This window comes from Microcaecilia unicolor, chromosome 1 (assembly GCF_901765095.1).
Source record: "Microcaecilia unicolor chromosome 1, aMicUni1.1, whole genome shotgun sequence".
Taxonomy (NCBI): Eukaryota; Metazoa; Chordata; class Amphibia; order Gymnophiona; family Siphonopidae; genus Microcaecilia; species Microcaecilia unicolor.
In genome coordinates this window covers 553,298,891-553,323,676 of record NC_044031.1, presented here as the reverse complement: position 1 = coordinate 553,323,676, position 24,786 = coordinate 553,298,891, and the positions used below count along the sequence as shown (strand labels likewise).

Below are 24,786 nucleotides of genomic sequence, written 5' to 3'. Positions count from 1 at the left end.
AGGCCGCATTTAGGCCTCCTCTTCGGCACCAATGAGTCTCGACGCTGAGCTTCAAGCGAAGGCCAGGTAGCATTGGCATCAGTTGTCCTCAACTCGTAGTGCCGGGAGGTCCGGGACATTGAGGAATTCAGCACCCGGGAAGCGTCGACACCGGGAGGATTGCTCCCCCTCTATCCAATAGGTGCTAATGCGCCTGTCTCCAGGTAGCCAGGACCTGGCTTCTGTCTGGGCCCCATCAGTTCTGCAGCCTTTCTTGGAGCTGGCACCCAAGCCTTTTCTCAGTGTCGGTTGTCGATGAGGGTATCCAGGCCTTGCTCCCTGAGCTGCCAGATGGCATTCTGCAACAGTGTGCATCAGTATCTGCGGTGCTTGCGCCTACCAATACAACCCATTGTGGCTCCACTTGGCCCTTAGCCTGCAGTGTGGCCTCCGACGCTGGTACTGCGTGCACCCCCGGTGTCAACTGCCACCCAAGCCGGTACCCCTTCAGCATCAATGGAGGAAGCTTCGCCAGAGTTGAGGCGGGAGCTGACTCCTTGATGCCTCGACTTTAAGGAGCCATGTCCTCAAGAGGGGCAGTCCGATCTCAGCCCTCCCACGAGGAGTTTCTGACTGACACAGATGAGGAACGCTCATGGGAGTCAGAGGAGGATCCAAGGTACTTTTCCTCAGATGAGTCCAACGGTATCCCCTCTGAACCCTCCTCTCCGCTTGAATAGAGAAAGTCTCCAGAGAGCTTTTCATTTCCCTCTTTTATGAAGGAAATGGCTGAGACTATTCCATTTTGTTTTGGATGCGTAGGACGAGCCCAGAGATAAGATGCTTGAGGTCTTGGTCTAAACGTCTCCAAGGGAGGCTGTGACTGTCCCTCTTCACGACCTGCTCGAGGAAGTCCTCGATAGGAACTGGGAGTCCCTTCTGTCATTCCCTGACCTGCCCAAGAAGATCAATGCCCAGTAGTGGATCCACAGTACACCTGGGTTTGATAGGCCTCAGTTGCCTCACAATTCTATGGTGGTGGAATCTGCTCTCAAGAGAACCAGGAGTTCTAGAGATGATGCCTCGACGCCCCCATGCAGAAAAGCTAGGACCTTGGACTCTTTTGGGAGGAAGATGTTCCAGGCCTCAATGCTCGTGTCCCGTAGACAGTCCTACCAGATCTTTACGAGCGTTTACTTGCAGGGCTCGCTGATGGACTTGGCGGACTCTCTCCCATCGGAGAAGGCCAAGTCTGTGCACCAGCTCGCCAAGCAGCAGAAAGCATGTCGTAAGTTCTTGTCCAGGGGCACCTGTGATACCTTTGATGTGGCTTCCAGGATCTCTGCTCAAAGTATAGCAAAGCACTGAGTCTCATGGCTGTATGTTTCTGACTTGGAACAGTCAGTTCAGCAGAGGTTGATGGATGCCCCATGCCGGGGGGATAACCGTTTTGGAGAGAAGGTTGAGGAAGTCACAGACCAAATCAAAAACCACACTGATACCATCTCTTCTCTCTCCCGCCGGGTGCCTTCTGCATCAACCTCCTCAGCTAGGAGATCTTTTGGCAAGTCGAAGAGGGGTGCCTACGCTCACAGAGACGTAGGTACACCACTTCCTCTCGCCAGCCTGTTCAGGCTCAACCACAGCGTGCTTGTTCTCATCAACAACTTGCGCCTAAGGCCTCTGCTGCTCCCCAGTGTAAGCAAGGGGCAAGCTTTTGACTGGCTCCAGCAGAGCATAGCCACTGTCACAGTGTCCATGCCGGACGCTTGCCAGTCAGGGGGAGGCTAAGGTTTTTCCATGAAAAGTGGCCCCTTATAACCTCCCACCTATGGGTTCTCCAAATAGTCCGTCTCAGATACTCACTAAATTGGCTTTAAAAACTTCTAAATTGCCCATCGAGAGCTCATTATTTCAACTCTTAGCATGAGCAGGTACTTGCAGAGGAACCCGTTCCACTAGGGGAAGAAGGGCAGGGATTCTATTCCAGGTACTTCCTCGTGCAAAAGAAAACAGGAGGGATGTGTGCCACCCTAAACCTAAGGGTGGCATACAATAATGGGTGATTTCAATTACCCTGATATTGACTGGGTAAATGTAACATCAGAGCATGCTAGGGAGGTAAAATTCCTTGACAAAATCAAGGACTGCTTCATGGAACAGCTGGTACAGGAGTCGACAAGAGAAGGAAAAATTCTAGACCTATTCCTTAGTGGAGCGCATGATCTGGTGCTGGGGCCACGATAACAGTGATCATAATATGATCAGATTTGATGTTAGCTTTGGAGTAAGTATACAGAGGAAATCCAACACGTTAGTGTTTAACTTTCAAAAAGGAGACTATGATAAAATGAGAAGATGAAAACAAAACTTAGAGGAGCAGCTGTGAGGGTCAAAAATTTACATCAGGCATGGATGCTGCTCAAAAATACTGTCCTGCAAGCTCAAGCCAAATATATTCTGCATATTAAAAAAGGAAGAAGGAAGATCAAATGGCATGGTTAAAAAGTGAAGTGAAGGAAGCTATTAGAGCTAAAAGAAAGTCCTTCAGAAAATGGAAGGAACCAACTGAAACTAATAAGAAACAGCATAAGGAATGTCAAGTCAAATGCAAAGCGCTGACCAGGAAGGCAAAGAGGGACTTTGAAAAAAAGATTGTGTTGGAGGCAAAAACACACAGGAAAAATGTTTTTCGGTATACTAAGCAGACCCAAGAAAGGAGGAAACTGTTCTTAGCAATGAGATCAGAAGTTACATCTTTAGGAGCTTCCTTCTATCTTAATTACCCCTGTAAATGTGTTATTAAATATATGGGTCTAAAATATAATTTTTATCAACCTGAACAGTTGAAGGCATTTATATCTATGAAGAAAATTGGTTAACCGTTGGTCTAGATGATAATATTATTTGAAAATAAGATAGGTTGCATGCCAATGCATATTACCACTATATTTAGTTGCCTTTGTTGTAGTCTTCTAAATTCTGTAGACTAACCCCCATTTGTAGTGGTCTGAAGAAGAGTAACTTTTTTTTTTTTCTTCTATTTTATTTTATTTCCCCTAGGGGAAAATAATATTCTTCTTTTACTATTACCTGTCTGCATTACCTGTTCAAATGTAACAGCTTTGTTTAATTTGATTTAAAAAGAATAAAGTAATATAAATCATAAAAGCAAGAAGCCAGCAAAAGAATCGGTTAGACTGCTAGATGACTGAGGGGTAAAAGGGGCAATCAGGGAAGACAAAGCCATAGCAAAGAAATTAAATTAATTCTTTGCTTCTATCTTCACCAAGGAGGATTTGGGAGAGATACCGGTGCCAGAAATGGTATTCAAAGCTGATGAGTCATAGAAACTAAATGAATTCTCTATAAACCTGGAGGATGTAATGGGGCAATCTGACAAATTGAAGAGTAGCAAATCTGGACCTGATGGTATTCATCCCAGAGTACTGATAGAATTGAAAAATGAACTTGCGGAACTATTGTTAGTAATATGTAACTTATCTTTAAAATCAAGCTGGTACTGGAAGTTTGAAGGGTGGCCAATGTATCACCAATTTTTTAAAAAAGTACCAGAGGAGATCTGGGAACTTATAGGCCAGTGAGCCTGACGTCAGTGCTGGGCAAAATGGTAGAGACTATTATAAAGATCAAAATTAGAGAGCATATTCAAAAGCATGGATTAATGAGACAAGGCCAACATGGATTTAGTGAAGGGAAATCTTGTCTCACCAATCTATTACGTTTCTTTGAAGGGGTGAATAAACGTGGCTAAAGGTGAGCCGGTTGATACTGTGTATCTGGATTTTCAAAAGGCATTTGACAAAGTACGTCATGAAAGACTGCAGGGGAAATTGGAGAGTCATGGGATAGGAGGTAGTGTCCTATTGTGGATTAAAAAATGGTTAAAATATAAAAGACAGAGAGTAGGGTTAAACAGTCAGTATTCTCAATGGAGAAGGGTTGATAGTGGGGTTCCCCAGGGGTCTGTGCTGGTACCGCTGCTTTTTAACGTATTTGTAAATGATCTAGAAATGGGAGTAACTAGTGAGGTAATTAAATTTGCTGACTACACAAAGTTATTCCGAGTTGTTAAATCGCAAGAGGATTGTGAAAAATTACAAGTGGACCTTACAAGACTGGGAGACTGGGCGTCTAAATGGCAGATGACATTTAATGTGAGCAAGTGCAAAGTATGCATGTGAGAAAGAGGAACCCGAATTATAGCTTCGTAATGCAAGGTTCCACGTTAGGAGTCACTGATCAAAAAAGGGATCTAGGTGTCATCATAGATGATAAGTTGAAACCTTCTACTCAGTGTGCTGCGGCGGCTAAGAAAGCAAATAGAATGTTAGGTATTAATAGGAATGGAAAACAAAAATGAGGACATTATTATTATTATTATTTGTATAGCGCTACCAGACGCACGCAGCGCTGAACATCCCGTAGAGAGAGACAGTCCCTGCTCAAAAGAGCTTACAATCTAAAAATAAGACATACAGACAAGACCCGCTCCATGGTGCAATCACACCTCGAATATTGTGTTCAATTCTGATCACTGCATCTCAAAAAAGATTTACTGGAATTAGAAAAGGTGCAGAGAAGGGCAACAAAAATGATAATGGGGATAGGACGACTTCCCTATGAGGAAAGGCTAAAGCGGCTAGGGCTCTCCAGCTTGGAGAAAAGACGGCTGAGAGGAGATATGTTAGAGGTCTATACAATAATGAGTGGAGTGGAACGGGTAGACGTGAATCGTCTGTTTACTCTTTCCAAAAGTACTAAGACTAGGGGGCATGCAATGAAGCTACAAAGTAGTAAATTTAAAATGAACCTGAGAACATGTTTCGTCACTCAACATGTAGTTAAACTCTGGATTTTGTTGCCAGAGTATGTGGTAAAAGCGGTTAGCTTAGCGGGGTTTAAAAAAGGTTTGGACAGCTTCCTAGAGGAACGGTCCATAGACCATTATTAAAATGGACTTGGGGAAAATCCACTACTTATTTCTGAGATAAGCAGCATAAAATGTATTGTACTTTTTTGGATTGGCCACTGTTAGAAACAGGATGCTGGGCTTGATGGACCTTTGATCTATCCCAGTATGGCAATACTTACTTATTCCCTGAACAAATTCCTGGTCAAAGAAAAATTCAGGATGGTTTCCCTGGGCGCCCTTCTTCCCATGATTCAGGAAAACAATTGGCTATGCTCTCTAGGTTTGAAGGATGCATATACTCACATCTTGATACTTCCAGCCCACCAGAAGTATCTTTGATTTTGGCTGGGAACACATCACTACCAGTACCGCATATTGCCTTTTGGCCTCATGTCCACTCCAAGGGTATTTACCAAATGTGTAGTGGTAGTCGCTGAGTCGCTACACAGACTGGGAGTCCATGTGTTCCCTTACCTCGACGATTGGCTAGTGAAGAGCATGTCGGAGGACAGTGCTCGGGAGTCCATGTGGAGGACTATTCAAGTGCTGGAGCTCCTAGGGTTCATTATAAACTACCCCGTCCCATCTTCACCATGCACAACAATTGTAATTCATTGGACCCTGTTTGATACACAGAAGGTTTGAGCTTTCCTCCCAGGACCAAAGGCGGACTCTCTAGTTGCCCTGGCCTCGCGGGTTCAAACCTGTCAGCAGGTCACGGCTTGGCAGATATTGAGGTTATTAGGCCACATGACCTCCACAAAAACTATATGAATACTCAGTGCTGTACACTTCAGCCCTTGTTCACTTTCTGCTCTGATGGACTGTTTAATCCAATTTGGCCCCTGGACTTCCATTCCAAATTCCTCAGCCTCAAAAACTGCTGACTACAGATTCATCACTTCTGGGTTGGGGAGCTCATGTAGATGGGCTGCACACTCAAGGAGCATGATCCTTCCAGGAAATGGGTCTTCAGATCATCCTTCTGGAGCTCTGGGCAATCTGGAACGCTCTAAGGGATCAGCTGTCCAACCAGATTGTACTCATTCAAACAGACAATCAGGTTGCAATGTATTACACCAACACAGCAGGGGAGAACCAGATCACGCCCTCTGTGTCAAGAGGCCGTCCAGATGTGACGCTGTGATCACCAACGTGGCATGTTCCTTCGGGTCACTTATGTGGCAGACAAAAACAACAGTCTGACTGAAAGACTGAGCAGGGTCATTCAACCGCACGAATGGTCTCTCATTGTGGGCGTTTCCCGCAAGATCTTCCAAGTGTGGGGCACTCCCTCAGTGGATCTGTTTGCCACTCAGCTGAATCACAAAGTCCCTCAGTCCTGTTCCAGGCTTCAGGCCCACGACAGACTAGCGTCAGATGCCTTTCTCTTGCATTGGGGGACAGATCTGTTGTATGCATATCCTCCCATTCCTCTTGTGGGGAAGACTTTACTGAAGCTCAAGCAAGACCACTGGACCATGATCTTAATTGTGCCTTCTTGGCCTCGGCAATTCTGGTTCCCTCTTCTTCTGGAGTTATCCTCTGAAGAACCATGGAGTTTGGAGTGTTTTCTAACCTTCATCACGCAGAACAAGGGATCTCTTCAACATACCAACCTTCAGTCTCTGTTCCTCATGGCCTGGATATTGAGAGCCTAGAATTTGCTTCTCTCGGTCTGTCAGAGGGTATCTCCCAGGTCTTAGTGGCTTCCAGGAATGATTCCACTAAGAGGTGTTATTCTTTCAAATGGAAGAGGCTCTAGATCCTGTTTACTGCCCTACACAGTCTTGCTTGAATACCTCCTGCACCTTTCTGAGTCTGGTCTTAAAACCAACTCTGTAAGGGTTCACCTAAGTGCAAGTAGTGCTGCTTAACGTGTAGAGGATAAGCCTATCTCTGAACAGCCTCTAGTTTGCTTCATGGGAGGTTTGCTTTTGTCAAAGCCCCCTGTCAAACCTCTGGACCTCAATGTTGTTCTCACCCAGCTGATGAGAGCTCCTTTCAAGCCACTGAATTCCTGCCATCTGAAGTACTTGACCTGGAAGGTCATTTTCGTGGTGGCTATTACTTCAGCTCGTAGGGTCAGTGAGCTCCAAGCTTTAGTAGTGGATGCACCTTATACAAAGTTTCATCGTAACAGAATAGTTCTCCACACGCACCCTGTGTTCCTACCAAAGGTGGAGTTCCATCTGAGCCATTCGATTGTCTTGCCAGCATTCTTTCCCCAACCTCATGCCCGTCCTGGCGAGAGCACCTTGCACACCTTGGACTGCAAGCGAGCATTGGCCCACTACATGGAACGAACAAGGCCCCACAGACAGTCCGCCCAACTTTTTGTTTCTTTTGATCCCAACAGGATGGGGGTCGCCATCAGAAAATGCACAATCTCTAATTGACTGGCAGATGGCATTTCTTTCACTTAATCCCAGGCTGGGCTAACACTGGAGAGTCATGTCAAGGCTCATAATGTCAGAGCTTTGGCTGCATCGGTAGCCCACTTGCAGTCAGCCTTCAATGAAGAAATTTGCAAGGCTGCGACATCATCAGTCCACACATTGACATCTCATTTTTGCCTTGAGCAAGATACCCAACACGATAGTCGGTTCAGGCAGACAGTGTTGCAGAATCTGTTTGGGGTCTAGAAACCAACACCCCCCTAGTCCCGTTTTATTCTGTTCCAGGCTGCACTTTCACTCAGTTGTATATAGTTTCAGGTTAATCTGAGTTATGTCCTCACTGTTGCGAGACCCAGTTGACCAAAGTTTGTTGTTTTCGATGAGCCTGGATGACAGTGATATCCCACTTGTGAGAATTAATGGCCTGCTTGTCCTCGGAGAAAATGAAGATACTTACCTGTAGCTGGTATTCTCCGAGGACAGCAGGCCTTATATTCTCACAAACCCTCCCGCCTCCCCTAGGAGTTTTATTTTTTCTTGCTTTAGTATTTAAATACAGTAACCGCGCCCTCGCAGTGGGCAGAATGGCATCCGTGCATGCGCAGTGGAGCGTGTCTTACACTCCACCAAGCTCTTAAAGCTTGTTATAAAGCCTGGACCGGGCAACGTGGTGCCGCATTACCCACTTATGAGAATATAAGGCCTGCTGTCCTCAGAGAATACCTGCTACAGGTAAGTATCTTTGCTTTCTCTGGGGACATCACACCAATTATTCTCATAGTCCATCTCTCCTCTAGCTGTGTAGTTATACTGCTAGTCCCGCGCTCGCACGTCGGGTGGAAAGGCATCCATGCATGCACAGTGAGATGCTGCCAAAAGCTTCTTAAAGAAACAGTACACTAGGCAGTGTACACACTGGGCTCTGTCAAATTACATTACCCAGTTGTGAGAATAGTTGGCCTGCTGTCCTTGAACACCTGGTAAGTTACTTTGCTCAATCAGCACTATTGATGTCACCCATATGTGTGATGACTGATTCTGTTGTCCTCAGTTGTCCATTGCCCCTGGTACAAAATAAGTACCTGTATATAAAATGTAAAGTGCTTTGATTGTAACCACGGAAAGGCAGAATATCAAATCCCATCCCTTTTCCCTCATAAATGAATGTCATAGATGAGCAGTTTTGCTTTCTGGACTTAACGTATTACGATATCTGATAAGTATTTGACAAAATACCATAAATATGTTTTGAATACGTTATTTAGCTCTTTCTGGAATGGTATGCATTGGGCCAAATGTAACAGAGGTACATAAATGGCAGGCTGTCATCTCTGTCTTCTAGTTTAGTGCCCAAGCAGACTGCTAATGATGTGGTAAATGAAGTTAGGCTTTCAGATTTTGTTGTATTGAATAGTTGTGTTTTCACAAAGCAAGATGTTATTGTGTTTCCTTACTTCTCTGTAAGAGAACTACTATTCTTTTTCTTAATACACTAGCTGATCCCTCTTTTTTTTATTCACTTTGGTTCTTAGGTTGAACTTATTCCAAATGGTGTAAATATTCCAGTCACGCCTCAGAATGTTTATGAGTACGTCCGAAAGTATGCAGAGCACAGAATGCTTGTAGTAGCAGAACAGCCTCTACATGTAAGTACTGCAGCATCATAGCACCTATGAAGACCAGATAGATATAGATATCCCAGCAGTTCTGCAGGAGTGGAAGTTTTGTTATCTTAACAATTTTTTTATGAAACCATGTTGTGAATACATCTTGAGTACTATGTGCATTTCTGGTTGTCCCCTTCTCAACAAAGTTGAGGCAGGACTAGAAAAGGTACAGAAAAAAGCCAGCAAACATATGAAAGAATATAGACTAACTTTCTTACGGGAAAAGGCTTAATAGATTAGAGCTTTTTAGCTTTGAAAAAGGTTGACTGAGAGGATATATGATAGGTTTATAAATTCAAGACTGGTGTGGATTAGATTAACAGGGAATATTAATTTACTATTTTAAATAGCACTAGGATTGGGGAACACACCATGAAACTAACAAATAGCAGATTTATAATGCATTCAAGAAAATACTTTTTTGTCCATATGCATTTCAGCTGTGGAACTTGTTGCTGGTGGATGTGGTCAAGTTTAATAGTATTCCCCACAGATAAGTAGAAGAGATGCAGGCACATTGTATGTTGTCTCCTTTGGATCCAGTGTAGCTTGCATCCTCCTCTAGGTGAAGAGAAATCTTTTGGCTTCTCTTGAGCATGCACGGACATTCCTGCGCTTAGTAGTGATCTTCCTCCCCTCAGTTTACCTTTTCTGTGCAGCCAGACAACATTTAGTTCTCTGCCTGTCTCCACATTTGCAAAATATAATAATAATAAATACTGACGAGCAGGAAGAAAAAATACAGTAACAGGGCATAAGCCATATCTCCAAGGGCTCCAAAACTCGATTCTCCAAAGCAGCTTCCATGGCAACCTCTATGTCCACATTGGTAGTTCTCCCCCCCCCCCCCCCCCCCCAATCTTTGGGCCCAATCTAAGTACCATGAGGGGAACATTGTGACATCCAGGCCACTACCAGCGGCCCCTCCTGTCTGACCAGGTACAAATCTCATACCAACAGCATTGAAAGGATCACATGGCCATCAGCTATGGGACTGCTGCTGCACCCCCCACACCACCCAAACACATGTGGGCCCAGGCATAGCACTCACCATGGAATGCAAGCTGCCCATGACGATCAGGCCCTACCCTCTCTCTGCGCCCCCCCCCCCCCCCCAAAAAAAAAAGGCTGCTCAGTCCCAGGCAGACTGGGGCAACTTGGGCTAAATTGAATGAGCACAAGAAGGAAAAATCCATTGTAAATTGGGATCCAAGGATCAGTTTCTCCCCTGACCAAGAAGGACGTGGCCTCTCGTACCTCAAGATCAGGTGTGCTGATGCCCCTCCTCCCCCTCAAGGCCCAGTTTTCAAATTCCATGCCTCTGCTCTTTCCAGAGGTTGCTCCACCCACCCTGTTTCCACCCTCCCTGCCTGCAGCTCCTGTCGCACTGCCTATCCTGCCTTCTACTGCAGACAGACAGACGGCATCTGCCACAGAGGTTTAACCAGATAAACACTACCCTGCTCCTGCAGTCCACAGTGCTGCTGATGTTCCTGTATCTTGGCGCTAAGTGCAGACCAACCCAGAACCTCACCCCAGGGCAATGGAAGACTGATCGTCACCTCCCTTCACTTCCTTCTGCTTTCAGACACCCTCAATACATGAAAACTGGTGCCTACAGCTGAGGAGAGTTGGGAGATGACATGACCTACATCAGACGCAGCCCTAGCCAACTTTATAGGAACCCAACCCAGAAGAGCAGGCAGAGGACAACTTCTACACATAAATTTTACAGAAATCTCTAACCTGGAGTTTGGCTGCACACACCAGCAACAAGCATTGTCCATCAAATCCTGCAAGACCTACAGTTCATGTCTGGCAGACCCCACTCTCCATGCAGGTGACTTCTAGGCACCTAGAGCTCAAAAACTGTACAAAGTCCATCAAGCCCTAGGACATGACCAAGTGCAACTGCGTCACTACTTCATAGTCTCAGAAGCAGCAATCAAGAAGTCCAAGACTTTCAGAGCACATGTTAGCATGCTGTATTCAAAAGTCCAAAAGAGCCTTGATACTGTAGACAACAAATCCTATTAGGCATCCGTATTCATATCAAAAATTGAGGAAGCCTCATCTATCACCTCATCCTACACCTTTGATAAACCTTTTCACTACATGTCACCCTGCAAGATTTCCTTTACTATCTCATTCACTCCACCTACAATGCCTATGACAGGGTATCTCAGACTGGAACAGTGACTATTAGCACCTGAAATGGCTTGGCTTAGAGCCTCTCAGACCTTCACAAGGATTTGCAAGACCTTCTTGCAGATGTGCCCTGTCTGGGTGACAAACGTTTTGGTGATAAGGTCAAGGATGCGGTCTCCCAGATTAAGGACAACTGCCCCACTTTACAGGAACTGTCTTTGTAACTGTGAAAAACATCCCCCTTCTCCCCGGTATTGTCAGCCACCTTGGTCCTCATATAGGAGACCCTACTAATTCTTCCAGCATTTCTGACCATCAGGTACACCAGCTCCCCCCCCCCCCCCCCTCCCAGTGCCGGTCAACCCAGCCTTGCACAAAAAAGCAGAGTATCTGGGACCATAAACTGCCAACATATGCATGCAGGGCCAAGAAATTTTCTCCAGGTTCTTTCTGATCCCCCAAAACTCAGGAAAGACTACTTAAGGGTGCAGAAACTACAGTAAAAAAAAAAATATATATGTATATATATATATATATGCATTTAGCATTTTGAGCATGGACAGATGTAGTAAACTAATATGCTTAGCATGTAAGTGTTATGATATTGGAATATGAACTGCCCAATAAGCATAGAAATCCCATGTTATATATAGCACTGAAATTAATACATAAGCCCCCTGGTTTTAAAATTTGTAATTAATTTCCTCCCACCCACCTGATGACAGCCAGCAGTCCATTTTCTCCAGCCCTAGAGGAGTGGCCTAGTGGTTAGGGTGGTGGACTTTGGTCCTGAGGAACTGAGTTCGATTCCCGGCACAGGCAGCTCCTTGTGACTCTGGGCAAGTCACTTAACCCTCCATTGCCTGCCGCATTGAGCCTGCCATGAGTGGGCAAGCACGGGGTACAAATGTAACAAAAAAATAAAATAAAAAAATCCCATATGCTGATGAAAAAACTAAGAATATGCAAATTTCTCCTCTCAAGATGCCCAAATGTTGCTAATGCTGACTGGCTAGAGGACAGTCATTTCCTTTACTGAACACCAAACTGGTAGCTGATCAGACTGCATCCTTCTGCCTAGTATTAGGAACAGCTGGTTAGTAAGGAAGGTGTGCTTTTTATGTAGTTTAGGGATGGGATTGTACTTTGCACGCGGGGCGCTTTTTCACCTTCAGTTGGGAACATAGCTTTCCACCATTAGTAAAATCAGAGCAGTGCAATAGCAGTTTACTCAGCCTAACCAATGTATCTAGTTAGCAGTGTCCAGAAATTCAGTCTCACCCCATGAGAGTCAATGCTTAGTGGTAAATGGTAGTGTAAGTTTTACTGGTTGCTATGGTCCAGCAAGAGATTTCCAGCCTAGTTATTACTTATCAAGTGGCTGCTGTGAGAGAAAATTTACAATGTCATGATCTTAAACACTTCTGTGTGCTGGTACATGCAGAGTCAGGAAGAATCAAGAAGTAAATTGCTGAGTTCTTCTGTTTCAGGCAATGAGGAAAGGTCTGCTGGATGTGCTTCCAAAAAATGCTTTAGAGGATTTAACAGCAGAAGATTTCAGACTGCTAGTAAATGGCTGCGGGGAAGTAAATGTGCAGATGCTTATCAGCTTTACCTCCTTCAATGACGAATCAGGTAGGAAGTTTCTCACTTCTGTATTCTTCCAGAGGATGATGTTTGTTTGTTTGTTTGTTTATTTGTTTGTTGTTGAATCATATCACACTGTTTAAAAGTTACATTTCAGTATGTGTCTGCATAAGGCTACATTTTTTCATATTAAGCTACATTTGCATGATCTGTATGGCTAGTGAAAATGAGTGACTTTCATCCAACCATGTTTAACTTTTTGGCAAATCCAAACAAAGATGCCTTCACTTTACTGTAATAAGAGAGTGCTTATAACTAAACATAAAATAAACTAGCAACAGAATGGTAGTCATAGCACATGAGCTTTCCAGAGCGTAGACTGCATAAACAACTTGTTGGTTCTTTAGAAGAAAGCACAACCTGTTAAGACTCAAGTTTTCTCCAGGCCCATTATGACTTCTGGAACTGCATTGTACTGGTCTATGCTGCAAAAAATATTGTGGTGTACCATATTTAAGAAAAGTAGTCACACAAAGATTGTCAACCAGGGGAACTACAAGCATGCATACCATGATGAGTGTGATGTCTTCTGATTATTCTGTACTAATTATATATTCTTTTTTCAGTTAAAATTGTCAAGTACACACAAGAATCATTTATGATCTTGGGGACATTGTTTTATACATTTGAAATAAACTTTGAAATAAACTTTTTTTATAATGAAAATTGTCTTCCATCACACAGGAGAAAATGCTGAGAAGCTTCTGCACTTCAAGCGCTGGTTCTGGTCAATAGTTGAGAAAATGAGTATGACAGAGCGACAGGACCTAGTAAGCATTTTTCAGCAACTTTTGCAAAGTGATGATTTTCTATTTTGTCTAAACCCTTTGAAAATTTACTAAAGCTGAGCTCCAAGTTTAGGTTTGTAGTAAAAATAGTTTCCTAAATGTGTTTGGTTGACAGGGATAGGGATAACAAAGTTATATACTTGGCACTAATTTTCAGTATTAAGCACTTAGGATCTATGAAGCCCCAGTTTTGCAAAGGCTCTGTAAAACATAGAGCCTTTTGCAAATATATGTAACAGTGCTGGCAAATACACAATTTTAACCAAAAACTATGATCCACAAAAATAGAAACTAATAACAAAAAGGAAGAAAAGTCCAAAGACTTAAATAATTTTCCTTATTTCAATCTTTTTTCATCAAAAAATTCAGTGAACCACCCACTTCAAAGTCACTGCAGTCTCATTCAAATATTTTTAGACTAATTCAGTGAAGATCACAATTTAACTGAATCCAGAAATGGATACACTTATCTTTTAACTCCAAAGCAAGAGCTGAATCCTCAAACTTTCTCTTCAACCTCCCTGGACTAGCGATGGCCAGCGTTATGTCGCCTAAAAAATCCATTTAGTAAAGATTTCCACCTAAGCGTATTTTATAAACAGCATCTAGATTTAGGCACAGTATATAGAATATGCTTAGGCGGAAATCCTAGTGCCTAAAACTGTGCGCATCCATTTCGGCCAATGAAAATGTGGCCTAAATCCCTATTGTAGATTTACGTGCACTGGGCCATATTCTATAACTGTGCGTGTAAATTTTGGAACACCCACAAAACGCCCATAGCCACACTCCTTTTGAACTTCATGCATTAGAATTTAGGCACAGTTCATTACAGAATACGTTTAGCGAGTTGTGTGTGTAAATTCTAATTATTGCCAGTTAGTGCTCATTATTGCTTAAGTGCTGTTATCAATGTTGATTAGCTTATTAAGCCAATTAAGTAACGCGCATTGTTATAGAATGTGCCATGATTTTGGCGCGGATCTCTAGGTGCGCTATATAGAATCCAGGGGATAGCATTTTCTCTCACCCAAATCATGCCTGCAGCATGCCTCCTTCGAATCTCGGCATCCTTGCCATCTACCTGTGCAGATAATGGCTTTGTGAAATTATTTACTTATGCAGCTGATGTATGCATTTACATGCTGCTGCTTACATATGCGTAGATGCTATTAATATGAAAACAGCTAGGCGTAGACCACACCAAGTCCATAGCCATTTCCTGCCCCATTACACAATATTTAGTTCACATGTGAATTAGCATGTACTGTCATGTCTGCACAATCACTGTTATTGTGGTCATGTGCTAACACCACCTGCTAGATTATATGATAACTGAGTGGAGGAGTGGCCCCATGTAAGCCGCATTGAGCCTGCCATGAGTGGGAAAGCGCGGGGTACAAATGTAACAAAAAAAAAAATTTGCTTATCAGACTTTTTAGTGAAAGACCCCTGTAGAATTCTAAATCTAGGTGAATTTTTATCTAAAAATTTAGTTTCTACATTCAGCTAACAATCCTCTTATTTTGAAACTTGGCTTTTAAAAAAAGGTGAAGAGCTGAAACAAGCTTATTTTTATTTATCTATTAGGATTAATTTAGCTGTGTCTTTCAAACAGCTCTGCCCAAGGCAGTGTATGTTGTAAAGTTTTGTATATTCCAATAATAAAAGCTTTTTCCACAAAACCAACAAAATATATTCCATCCCCTATATTGTGGAATTAATTAAAGTGCTTTTGACTCTACACCATAAGATATATAGAATAATGTGGAGGAAAAGACCTCAAAGCAACCTGGAGTACTCAGTGATATCACAGAATTCTTAGTACTAACCAGAATAGTTGCATCATCACTGGCCAAAAACCTCCCACTGTATAAGTATATTAAATTTTTAGTCCAATTTTTGTTTTATTTCTTTTATGTTCTTTCTTTCTTATCTAATCCTCATTATGCATCTTGTACCACATGTCCTTTTACTTTTATATCAGAGTCCACTACAGATACTATGAGGCTCTTATCTCAAAGTTTTTCCAGCTTTTCATCACCTCTTGACGGGGACCCGTTTCGCCCACCAGATTTCTCAAAGGGAGCTGGTTAGTTCCGTGCCATTCCAATATCATCCATGGAAATAATCACAACAGTGACCGTCTGCATTGAGGGATTCAAAAGTCATACATCTTTGCAAATAACATATATTTGCAAAGATAAATGACTTTTATCTGGTGGGCAAAATGGGTCCCCATAAGGAGGTGATGAAAGCTGGAAAAACTTTGAGATAAGTGCCTCATAGAATCTGTTGTGGACTCTGATACAAAAGTCAAAGGACATGTGGTACAAGATGCATACTGAGGATTAGATTTTAAAGAAAGAAAGAAGTACATAAAAGGAATAAAACCTAAAAATTAAAAATATTTATACAGTGGGAGGTTTTTGGCCAGTGATGATGCAACTATTCTGGTTAGTACTAACAATTCTGTGATACTATCACTGAGTACTCCAGGTTGCTTTGAGGTCTTTTCCTCCACGTTACTGTATATGTCTTATGGTGTTGAGTCAAAAGCACTTTAATGAATTCCACAATATAGGGTTGGAATAGATAAGCTTTGTATCTGTGACAGTATTTTTGTTGACAGGGAACACAAAATGACCAATAATGTCACTCCACATTAGGACAAGTCCTCTTTTGTCCCTACACTTTTATCAATAATGTGGAGGAAAAAACATGACAAATCACATGCAAAATGCCAATTTTGCAGTGCTTAGATATTAATGCCACTTTAAATACACCACTCATTTACTGAATCTTCTACTCTTGTATCCCTTGCTGGATTACACTGTGTTGTGGATACCACCAGAAATGTTTCTGCAGAAAATTACAAAATTGCTGGTGCTTCTATCCAGTACCTGTTATGGCACAGTCATAGTAATCAATTTTTACTGTTGTAATTAAAGTTTTGTACATCAGCAGTCTTTAATGCAGTGTTCCTCAATCTTTTTGTGCCTGTGACCCTACGTTGCAGCCACATAAAATGGTGTAACTCATTGGAGATGCATAATAATGATGTAACTGGAGAGTTCACCAAGTCATGACCCCAAAAGTAGGTTCCATATCATCAAGCTGATCAATCCATAGACTGGTGGGTTGTGTCCATCTACCAGCAGGTGGAGATAGAGAGCAAACTTTTGCCTCCCTATATGTGGTCATGTGCTGCCGGAAACTCCTCAGTATGTTCTCTATCTCAGCAGGTGGTGGTCACACACAGCAGCAGCTCTGGCTAGGCCTCCAAGCCTAATTTTTAGGTTTTGTTGAGTGCCTGGGGTTGAGGGCTCTTTTGAGCAAGTGCAAACCTGGTGGTGCCAGGTCCCTCCTTTTCTCCCCCCTCCCGCTGGCTCCGTTAAAAAAAAAAAAAAAAAAAAAAATTTTGAACGTCCTTAAAGGCGTTTATTTCGACGTTTATTTAAACGTTTATTGCAGCTACTCACTGGGACACCAGGTCGTTACAGCTCGGAGCAGACAGCAGGTAATTTTTACCTTTTTATAGCGGGCAGGGGGTTCCCCGATTTATCTCCACGTGGCATATGGCGTCGGAGGGCGAGGGCGTAAAGAGTCGCTCCCCGGATCGCTTGGGCGCTTCTAGAGGGGATGCGGGGGTCTTAAAGCCTGATTCGCCCTTGTTGGGTGACAGTTTCGTGGCCGATGAATGTTCCGGTCCTTCCTCCGGCGTGGCGATTTTTCCCGCCATAAACGCCCATCCCCCCGCTCCTCGCCTCCGCCATCTTGGCCGGCCACGCGGCTCGGATGGCTTCTTCTTGGGCCGCCCTTGAGGTTGGAGACATTAATGCCATAAACGCCCTTACTTTGGGCGACGGCACAAAAGCGGCTAAAGTTAAGCGCCGTTCTTCCCGCGCGGCTCCTTCGCGGAGTGTCGCGCCGGACGCCATTTTGGATGCGCAGCATGTCTCTCCCCCGCTCTTGCGAGAGCCGGTTGAGGGTGCGTCTAGGGCTGTTGCCCAGGCTGCGGAAGTACACAGTCTGGGAGGTTTCTCCCCCGAGTTTGTTTTGCTGCTGCATCAGGCCTTCCTTATGCAAAACGCTGCCCCTGCTCCCTCGTCTGGTAAAGAGGTTGAGGTTCCCAGAGGTAAACGCCCTCGGGTTGATTCACAGGCCTTGGAGGACTTTGTCTCCTCCGATGTAGATGAGGGCAGCGTATCTGAGGTCTCCCAACGGTCCTTTGCGGATTCCTTGGAGGAGACGGATCCCCGCTCGGATGGATTTGTCCAACCTGTTGGTACAGGCCATGGACACTTTGAAGATTTCCTCTCCGGAGGACGTCTCTCCCTCAGCCCCTGTTGGCTCTGCCATTATGCTGGGGACGAAGCGCCCGCCTAGAACCTTCCACGTGCATGATGCCATGCACACCTTAATTGCGGCTCAATGGGATGTCCTGGAAGCGAGCCTTAAAGTGGCTAGGGCTATGTCCCGCCTCTATCCTTTGACTGAAAGTGAACGTGAGGCCTATCTGTGGCCTACCGTGGATTCTTTAATCACTGCGGTGACTAAGAGAACGGCGTTGCCGGTGGAAGGTGGCACGGCCCTAAAGGACGCCCAAGACAGAAGATTGGAGGCGGCCTTAAGGTCGTCCTTTGAGGCAGCTGCTTTAAGTTTGCAGGCCTCAATTTGCGGCTCCTATGTGGCCAGGGCGTGCCTGACTATGGTGCAGCGGGCTTTCCCCTCGGATCTTTCCTTGAGGGCTGATTGGCCGGCCCTGGAATCGGGCTTAGCCTATTTGGCAGACTTGCTGTATGATGTCTTGAGGGCCTCAGCGAAAGGCATGACTCAGACAATCTCTGCGCGGCGGTGGCTTTGGCTGAAACATTGGTCTGCTGACCACGCCTCTAAATCCCGCCTGGCTAGATTGCCTTTTAAAGGCAAGCTGCTCTTTGGGGTCGAGCTGGACAAAATCGTGACCGATCTCGGCACGTCTAAGGGCAAGAAGTTACCAGAGGTCAGGGCTCGGGCTAGTACTCGCCCTGGTACCTCCAGAGGACGGTTTCAGGAAACCCGTCGGTACCGCCCGGGCAGGTCGGGCTCCTCTGCCCCCTCTTCCTTCAAGAGGAACTTCTCCCCCAAGCAGCATTCCTTTCGCAGAGACCGCCGTCCCGGAGGTGCTCCCTCCGGTCCTCCCCCAGGGTCTCGTACCCAATGACGGGGCCTTGGTCCACGCCTCAGTGCAGATTGGAGGACGGCTGTCCTCGTTTATGGGCGAGTGGGCCACCATAACTTCAGACGCTTGGGCGCTGGAAGTCATCAGAGACGGCTACAAGCTAGAGTTCTGCCGACCCTTAAAAGACGGGTTTGTACTCTCTCCCTGCAAGTCACCGGTCAAAGCTGTGGTAGTGCAGCAGACCTTGAACAATCTGATCCGCCTGGGGGCGGTCGTTCCGGTGCCAGAAAATCAGCTTGGCAAGGGATGTTACTCCTTTTTCTTTGTGATTCCAAAGAAAGGAGGTTCTGTACGGCCTATCCTCGACCTCAAAGGGGTCAATTGGGCCTTGAAAGTTTGGCACTTTCGCATGGAGACCCTCCGCTCTGTTATAGCGGCAGTGAAGGCAGGAGAGTTCCTGGCATCCTTGGACATCAAGGAAACGTACTTGCATATTCCCATCTGGCCTCCTCATCAACGCTTTCTGCGTTTTGCAGTAATGGGCCGACACTTCCAGTTCAGAGCCCTCCCGTTCGGGTTGGCTACTGCTCCGCGGACCTTCTCCAAAGTAATGGTGGTCTTCGCGGCCTTCCTGAGGAAGGAAGGAGTTCAAGTCCATCCTTATCTGGACGACTGGTTGATCCAAGCCCCCTCTTATGCAGAGTGCGGCAAAGCTGTGAACCGGGTGGTTGCTCTTTTGAGCTCCCTGGGGTGGATCATCAACTGGGAGTAAAGCCAGCTGCGCCCGACTCAGTCCCTGGAGTATCTGGGAGTTCGATTCGACACCCAAGTGGGCAGAGTGTTCCTGCCAGACAATCGGATTGTCAAGTTTCAGGCTCAGGTGGACTAGTTCCTAGTAGCCTCTCCTATTCGGGCTTGGGACTACGTGCAGCTGTTGGGCTCTATGACGGCCACGATGGAAGTAGTGCCCTGGGCCAGGGCTCATATGAGACCACTACAACAATCTCTGCTGCTGCGCTGGACTCCGATGTCGGAGGATTATGCTGTGCGCCTTCCCTTGGACCCAGCAGTGCGCAAGGCGCTGAGCTGGTGGACGCAGACAGACAAGTGGTCTGCAGGAATGCCTCTGGTGACCCCGGAGTGGATTGTCGTCACGACAGACGCCTCTTTGTTGGGCTGGGGAGCCCACTGCTTGGGAAGGACAGCGCAGCGGCTCTGGTCTCCTGCAGAGGCAAGTGGTCTATCAACCTCCTGGAACTCAGAGCCATTCGGTTGGTGTTGTTGGAGTTCATCCCGGTACTGGTGTTGAAGCCTTTACGGGTCCTGTCGGACAATGCCACGGCTGTGGCCTATGTCAACCGCCAGGGAGGTACCAAGAGCGCCCCTCTAGCCAAGGAGGCCATGAATCTCTGCCAGTGGGCGGAAGCGAACCTGGAACAGCTGTCAGCGGCCCACATTGCCGGAGTCATGAATGTCAAGGCGGACTTTCTCAGTCGCCATACCTTGGAGCCCGGAGAGTGGCAGCTATCTGCTCAGGCGTTCTTGGGCATCACGAAGCGCTGGGGCCAGCCGAGCCTAGATCTGATGGCGTCATCGGCCGATTGCCAAGTGCCACGCTTTTTCAGCAGAGGACGGGACCCTCGATCCCTGGGAGTAGATGCTCTTCTCCAACGGTGGCCGACACAAGAGCTTCTCTATGTGTTCCCGCCCTGGCCCATGTTGGGCAGGGTGCTAGACCGGGTGACAAAGCATCCCGGCAGGGTAATCCTGGTGGGTCCGGATTGGCCCAGACGTCCCTGGTATGCGGACTTGATCAGGCTCTCAGTCGGCGATCCTCTGCGGCTGCCAGTGGAGCAGGGCCTGTTGCATCAGGGTCCCGTGGTGATGGAGGATCCCTCCCCCTTTGGTCTTACGGCCTGGCTATTGAGCGGCAGCGTCTGAGAAAGAAGGACTCCTCAGACAAGGTCATCGCCACTATGCTGAGTGCGAGGAAGCGCTCTACTTCTACTGCTTACGCCAGGGTTTGGCGTATCTTTGCAGCGTGGTGTGAAGCAGGCTCACTTTCTCCCTTCACTGCTCCAATTTCTTCAGTGTTGGCGTTCCTGCAAGAAGGTCTGGACAAAGGCCTGTCGCTCAGTTCCCTGAAAGTTCAGGTAGCGGCTCTGGCTTGCTTCAGGGGCCGCCTGAAAGGTTCTTCCCTGGCTTCGCAGCCAGATGTGGTGCGCTTTCTCAAGGGAGTTAATCACCTGCACCCTCCTCTGCACTCAGTGGTGCCTGCGTGGAATCTCAACCTGGTGCTAAGAGCATTGCAGAAGCCGCCTTTTGAACCCTTGTCGAGGGCATCTCTGAAAGACCTGACGTTGAAAGCAGTCTTTTTGGTGGCTACCTCTTCAGCCAGAAGAGTTTCCCAGCTCCAGGCACTCTCATGTCGAGAGTTTTTTCTGCAGTTCACTGAGGCAGGAGTGACTATTCGCACAGTGCCTTCCTTCCTGCCCAAGATTGTTTTTCGCTTCCATGTGATTCAGCAGCTCTGTCTCCCTTCCTTTCGTAGGGAGGTCTACCCAGAGGAATACTCTGCTCTCAATTTCTGGATGTGAGACGAGTCATCATCAGATACTTGGACCAATGATTTCCGGAAATCGGATCATCTGTTTGTCCTGTTTACAGGTCCTCGTAAGGGTCTGCAGGATTCTAAGCCTACAGTGGCAAGATGGGCAAGGAAGCCATTGCAGCGGCTTAGGTGGCCGCGGGGAAGGCCCATACCTTTGCCAGGCATTACCGCTTGACTGTGGCTGCTCGGGCGGAGGCCCGGTTTGGAGCTTCAGTGTTGCGGTCAGGGATTTCTATGTCCCGCCCTGGGTGAGTACTGCTTCGGTACATCCCACCAGTCTATGGATTGATCAGCTTGATGATATGGAAGGTAAAATTATGTATCATGCCTGATAATTTTCTTTCCATTAATCATAGCTGATCAATCCATAGCCCCTCCCAGATATCTGTACTGTTTATATTCTGGTTGAATTTTAGGTTCAAGTTTTGCCTTCAGTTACTTCAGGAGGACTTCGTGTTCAAGTTCTTCTTTCACTTGGATTCTTCAAGAGTTGAGACGAGTTTGTGTTACAGTGAGCTGCTGCATTCCTCTCCCCTCCGTTTTACGGGGCTGGATTGAGATTTAAATTCTGCCGGCACTCCCTCCCGCTTCGTGCGGCTGTAGGGCAGCTTTGTACCCCTCCCGCTTCGGCGGTGTTAGGGTCAGTCAGCTCCTCCCGCGGTTGCGGTTGCAGGATAAGCCAGATCCCCCCGCATCGGCGGGTATGGTGTCCCTCCCCCGCTCCGCGGGGATGAGCTGGACGGATTCCCCTCCCCCACTTGTGTGGGGATGAGCTGGGTTAATTCCCCTCCCCCGTTTCGGCGGTGGTGAGCTGGGCAGAGTGTCCCTTCGTGGGTGTAATTCTCTAAGTGCTGAGTCCTGCGGATGGAGCTTTGATATCGACATACTGAGGAGTTTCCAGCAGCACATGACCACATATAGGGAGGCAAAAGTTTGCTCTCTATCTCCACCTGCTGGTAGATGGACACAACCCACCAGTCTATGGATTGATCAGCTATGATTAATGGAAAGAAAATTATCAGGTATGATACATAATTTTACCTTTTGTGACCCCATATGGGGTCCCAGCCCACAGTTTGGGAAGCTCTGCTTTTAAAGCATCTCTCCCCCATGAAACTTGGCTTTTAAATAAAGGTGAACAGCTGAAACAAGCTTATTTTTATTTATCTATTAGGATTGATTTAGCTGTGTCTTTGAACCAGGAGGAAGTCCCAGCAGGCTTTGTTAAAAAAAAAATAATAATAATTTGACTTTGCTGCTTCCTTAACACTGGTATTGGCTCATATGGTACATAGGACAGAGTTGATTTCATGGGATACTTCACAAATGATCCAATGCATTCATCCAGGCCAGAACAATGATGCTTTAATCCTGACTGCACTGCTGTGTGTTGCAGTCAGTTGTTTTGGAGGATGGGATTAATTTCATTTTTCAAGTTGAGCCCACGTAACAGGCTGGGTTTTTGTTTTTCCATCTAGGTATACTTTTGGACATCAAGCCCATCATTGCCTGCCAGTGAAGAGGGATTCCAACCCATGCCATCAATTACAATCAGACCACCAGATGATCAGCACCTTCCCACAGCAAACACATGTATTTCCCGCCTCTACGTCCCACTCTATTCTTCAAAACAGATTCTTAAACAAAAATTGTTACTTGCCATTAAGACCAAGAACTTTGGTTTTGTGTAGATTATAAAAAGTGTGTATTGCTGTGTAATATTACTAGCTAAGTTTTGTAGATTTTTCCATTTGTCTATAAAAGTTTATGAAAGTTAATGCTGTCACACCCCGGTGGTACTTAATGATTAATTGCAGACATTCCGCTAAGTTTGTAATCTGGTGGCCTAAGAAGCTCTAGTACATTTGACTGTCCTAACAGTTTTGACTAGTTTAGAACTTCTTGGCCCAGCCCCAGCCAAAGATGACAGCAGAAAAAAAAATATCATTTACACTGTGATTTTATCTTTTTTGCTGAGGGGAAAAACTGTAAAATGTTACTGAAAATTCACTGCTGCCTTTGTGGAAAATGTTTCATCAAAGGTTCTTGTATAGAGGGAGTAGGGAATTTCAAAATAAAAAAAAAATTAAGTATGTTCTGCCTTTTGATTTTTGTTTTATGGTATTTTATTTGTACTTGACTGCTGAGTTATGTAGATGATTATGTAAAATAAATTTGCCTAAGTAAATTCTTGCCATTTAAACGTTTGAAGGTTGGATCATCTGCTTCCTTCTTGGAGGATTTTTTGTCCTGGGTTGAACTGAGCTCTTGCACTATTGAAATGTCGCACAATCACTAAAGCCTCTTTATTCAGTAACGCCATTTCCCATGTGTGCAAAATGGGAAAGTCACATAGCACTAAGATTTGGATGTGACCTACATTTTCACATTCTTTATGTAAATATATCATGAGCACAGCATTTGTTTACATTTGCCATTTTTTTGTGTTGTAATTTTATTTTTGTTGTCAAACATTAGGCAAAAGAAACTTTATTATCCATTTTAGCTCATTCAGTGCTTGGGCATTTGAATTTGTAGACTGTCTAAGCACCTTGTAGTAACTGTAAATTATTTTCAAAGATGAGTTTCACTAACTTTTGATGTTTGGGTGACTCATCACTTTTTGTACTAAGCATTTCCCAAGAATCCAGCTGTATTCTTTGTTACAATTTACCTTTTAATAAAAAGAATTTGAAGAAAAGATGATACGCAGCTTCCATAGTTTTAGCCCTTAGGTTGGTAACAAATTGTTTAAACGCTTTAAATAAATGAGATTTCCAATGGATGTATGAATAAAACTGGAATGTTAGTGTAGCAGAATAGAAACAGAGGTAATGTAGCCCCTGTTTTACCCATTTAGTATAGAGGCTTACATGAACTAAATGTTTGGGAAACGAATGATATATGTCAAAAATGGTATCTAAAGCAAAGCTTGCTGAAAATTGTATGCTAACTTGCCTGAAGTTCTACTTCTGAAAAACAGAATAGATGGCAACCAAAGACCACAAACTCTACTGAACACCTAAATTTCCAGAAAAAAAAAGTTTACATTAAAAATAAAATCACTATACCCTGAATGGTGTGCCACCATTTAATATAAGTAGCAATACCTACCATTTACTTACAAGTTGCTATATTTAATTTTTTCCCCTTTTTATCACCATTTTCTTCTGTTATGTTTCTTCCAACCCCACCAGGTTGGAAGAAACACACTTTGAAGACTACTTTTAGCACTGCTGTGAGTTGCATAGATCATTTCAGTAATGGTAGCTGTTTCCTCTCCTTTCCTGTGCTGAAACATGCCACTTCTGCAGCATGAATCCTACCCTTGGCTCCATTAGACTAGTGCTGATCCACAAATCAGGCCATTTGAGTCTGCAAGCAGTAATATTTGGCAACAAACCTGGAAGCAATCTTGTTGGAATAGTGCCACATTAGTCAAATACA

At 45.1% G+C, this 24,786-nt stretch overlaps 1 protein-coding gene across 1 annotated transcript in view; it reads left to right on the top strand.

Moving 5' to 3' along the window:
• Positions 1-23,985, top strand: part of UBR5 (ubiquitin protein ligase E3 component n-recognin 5) — a 651,214-nt gene extending 627,229 nt beyond the window's left edge. The window contains 4 exon segments of the mRNA XM_030189847.1: positions 8,847-8,960; positions 12,620-12,764; positions 13,461-13,546; positions 22,818-23,985. Of these exon segments, the coding sequence (XP_030045707.1) occupies positions 8,847-8,960; positions 12,620-12,764; positions 13,461-13,546; positions 22,818-23,030 (558 nt within the window). The 3' untranslated portion in view covers positions 23,031-23,985.
• The last annotated feature ends 801 nt before the right edge of the window (positions 23,986-24,786 follow it).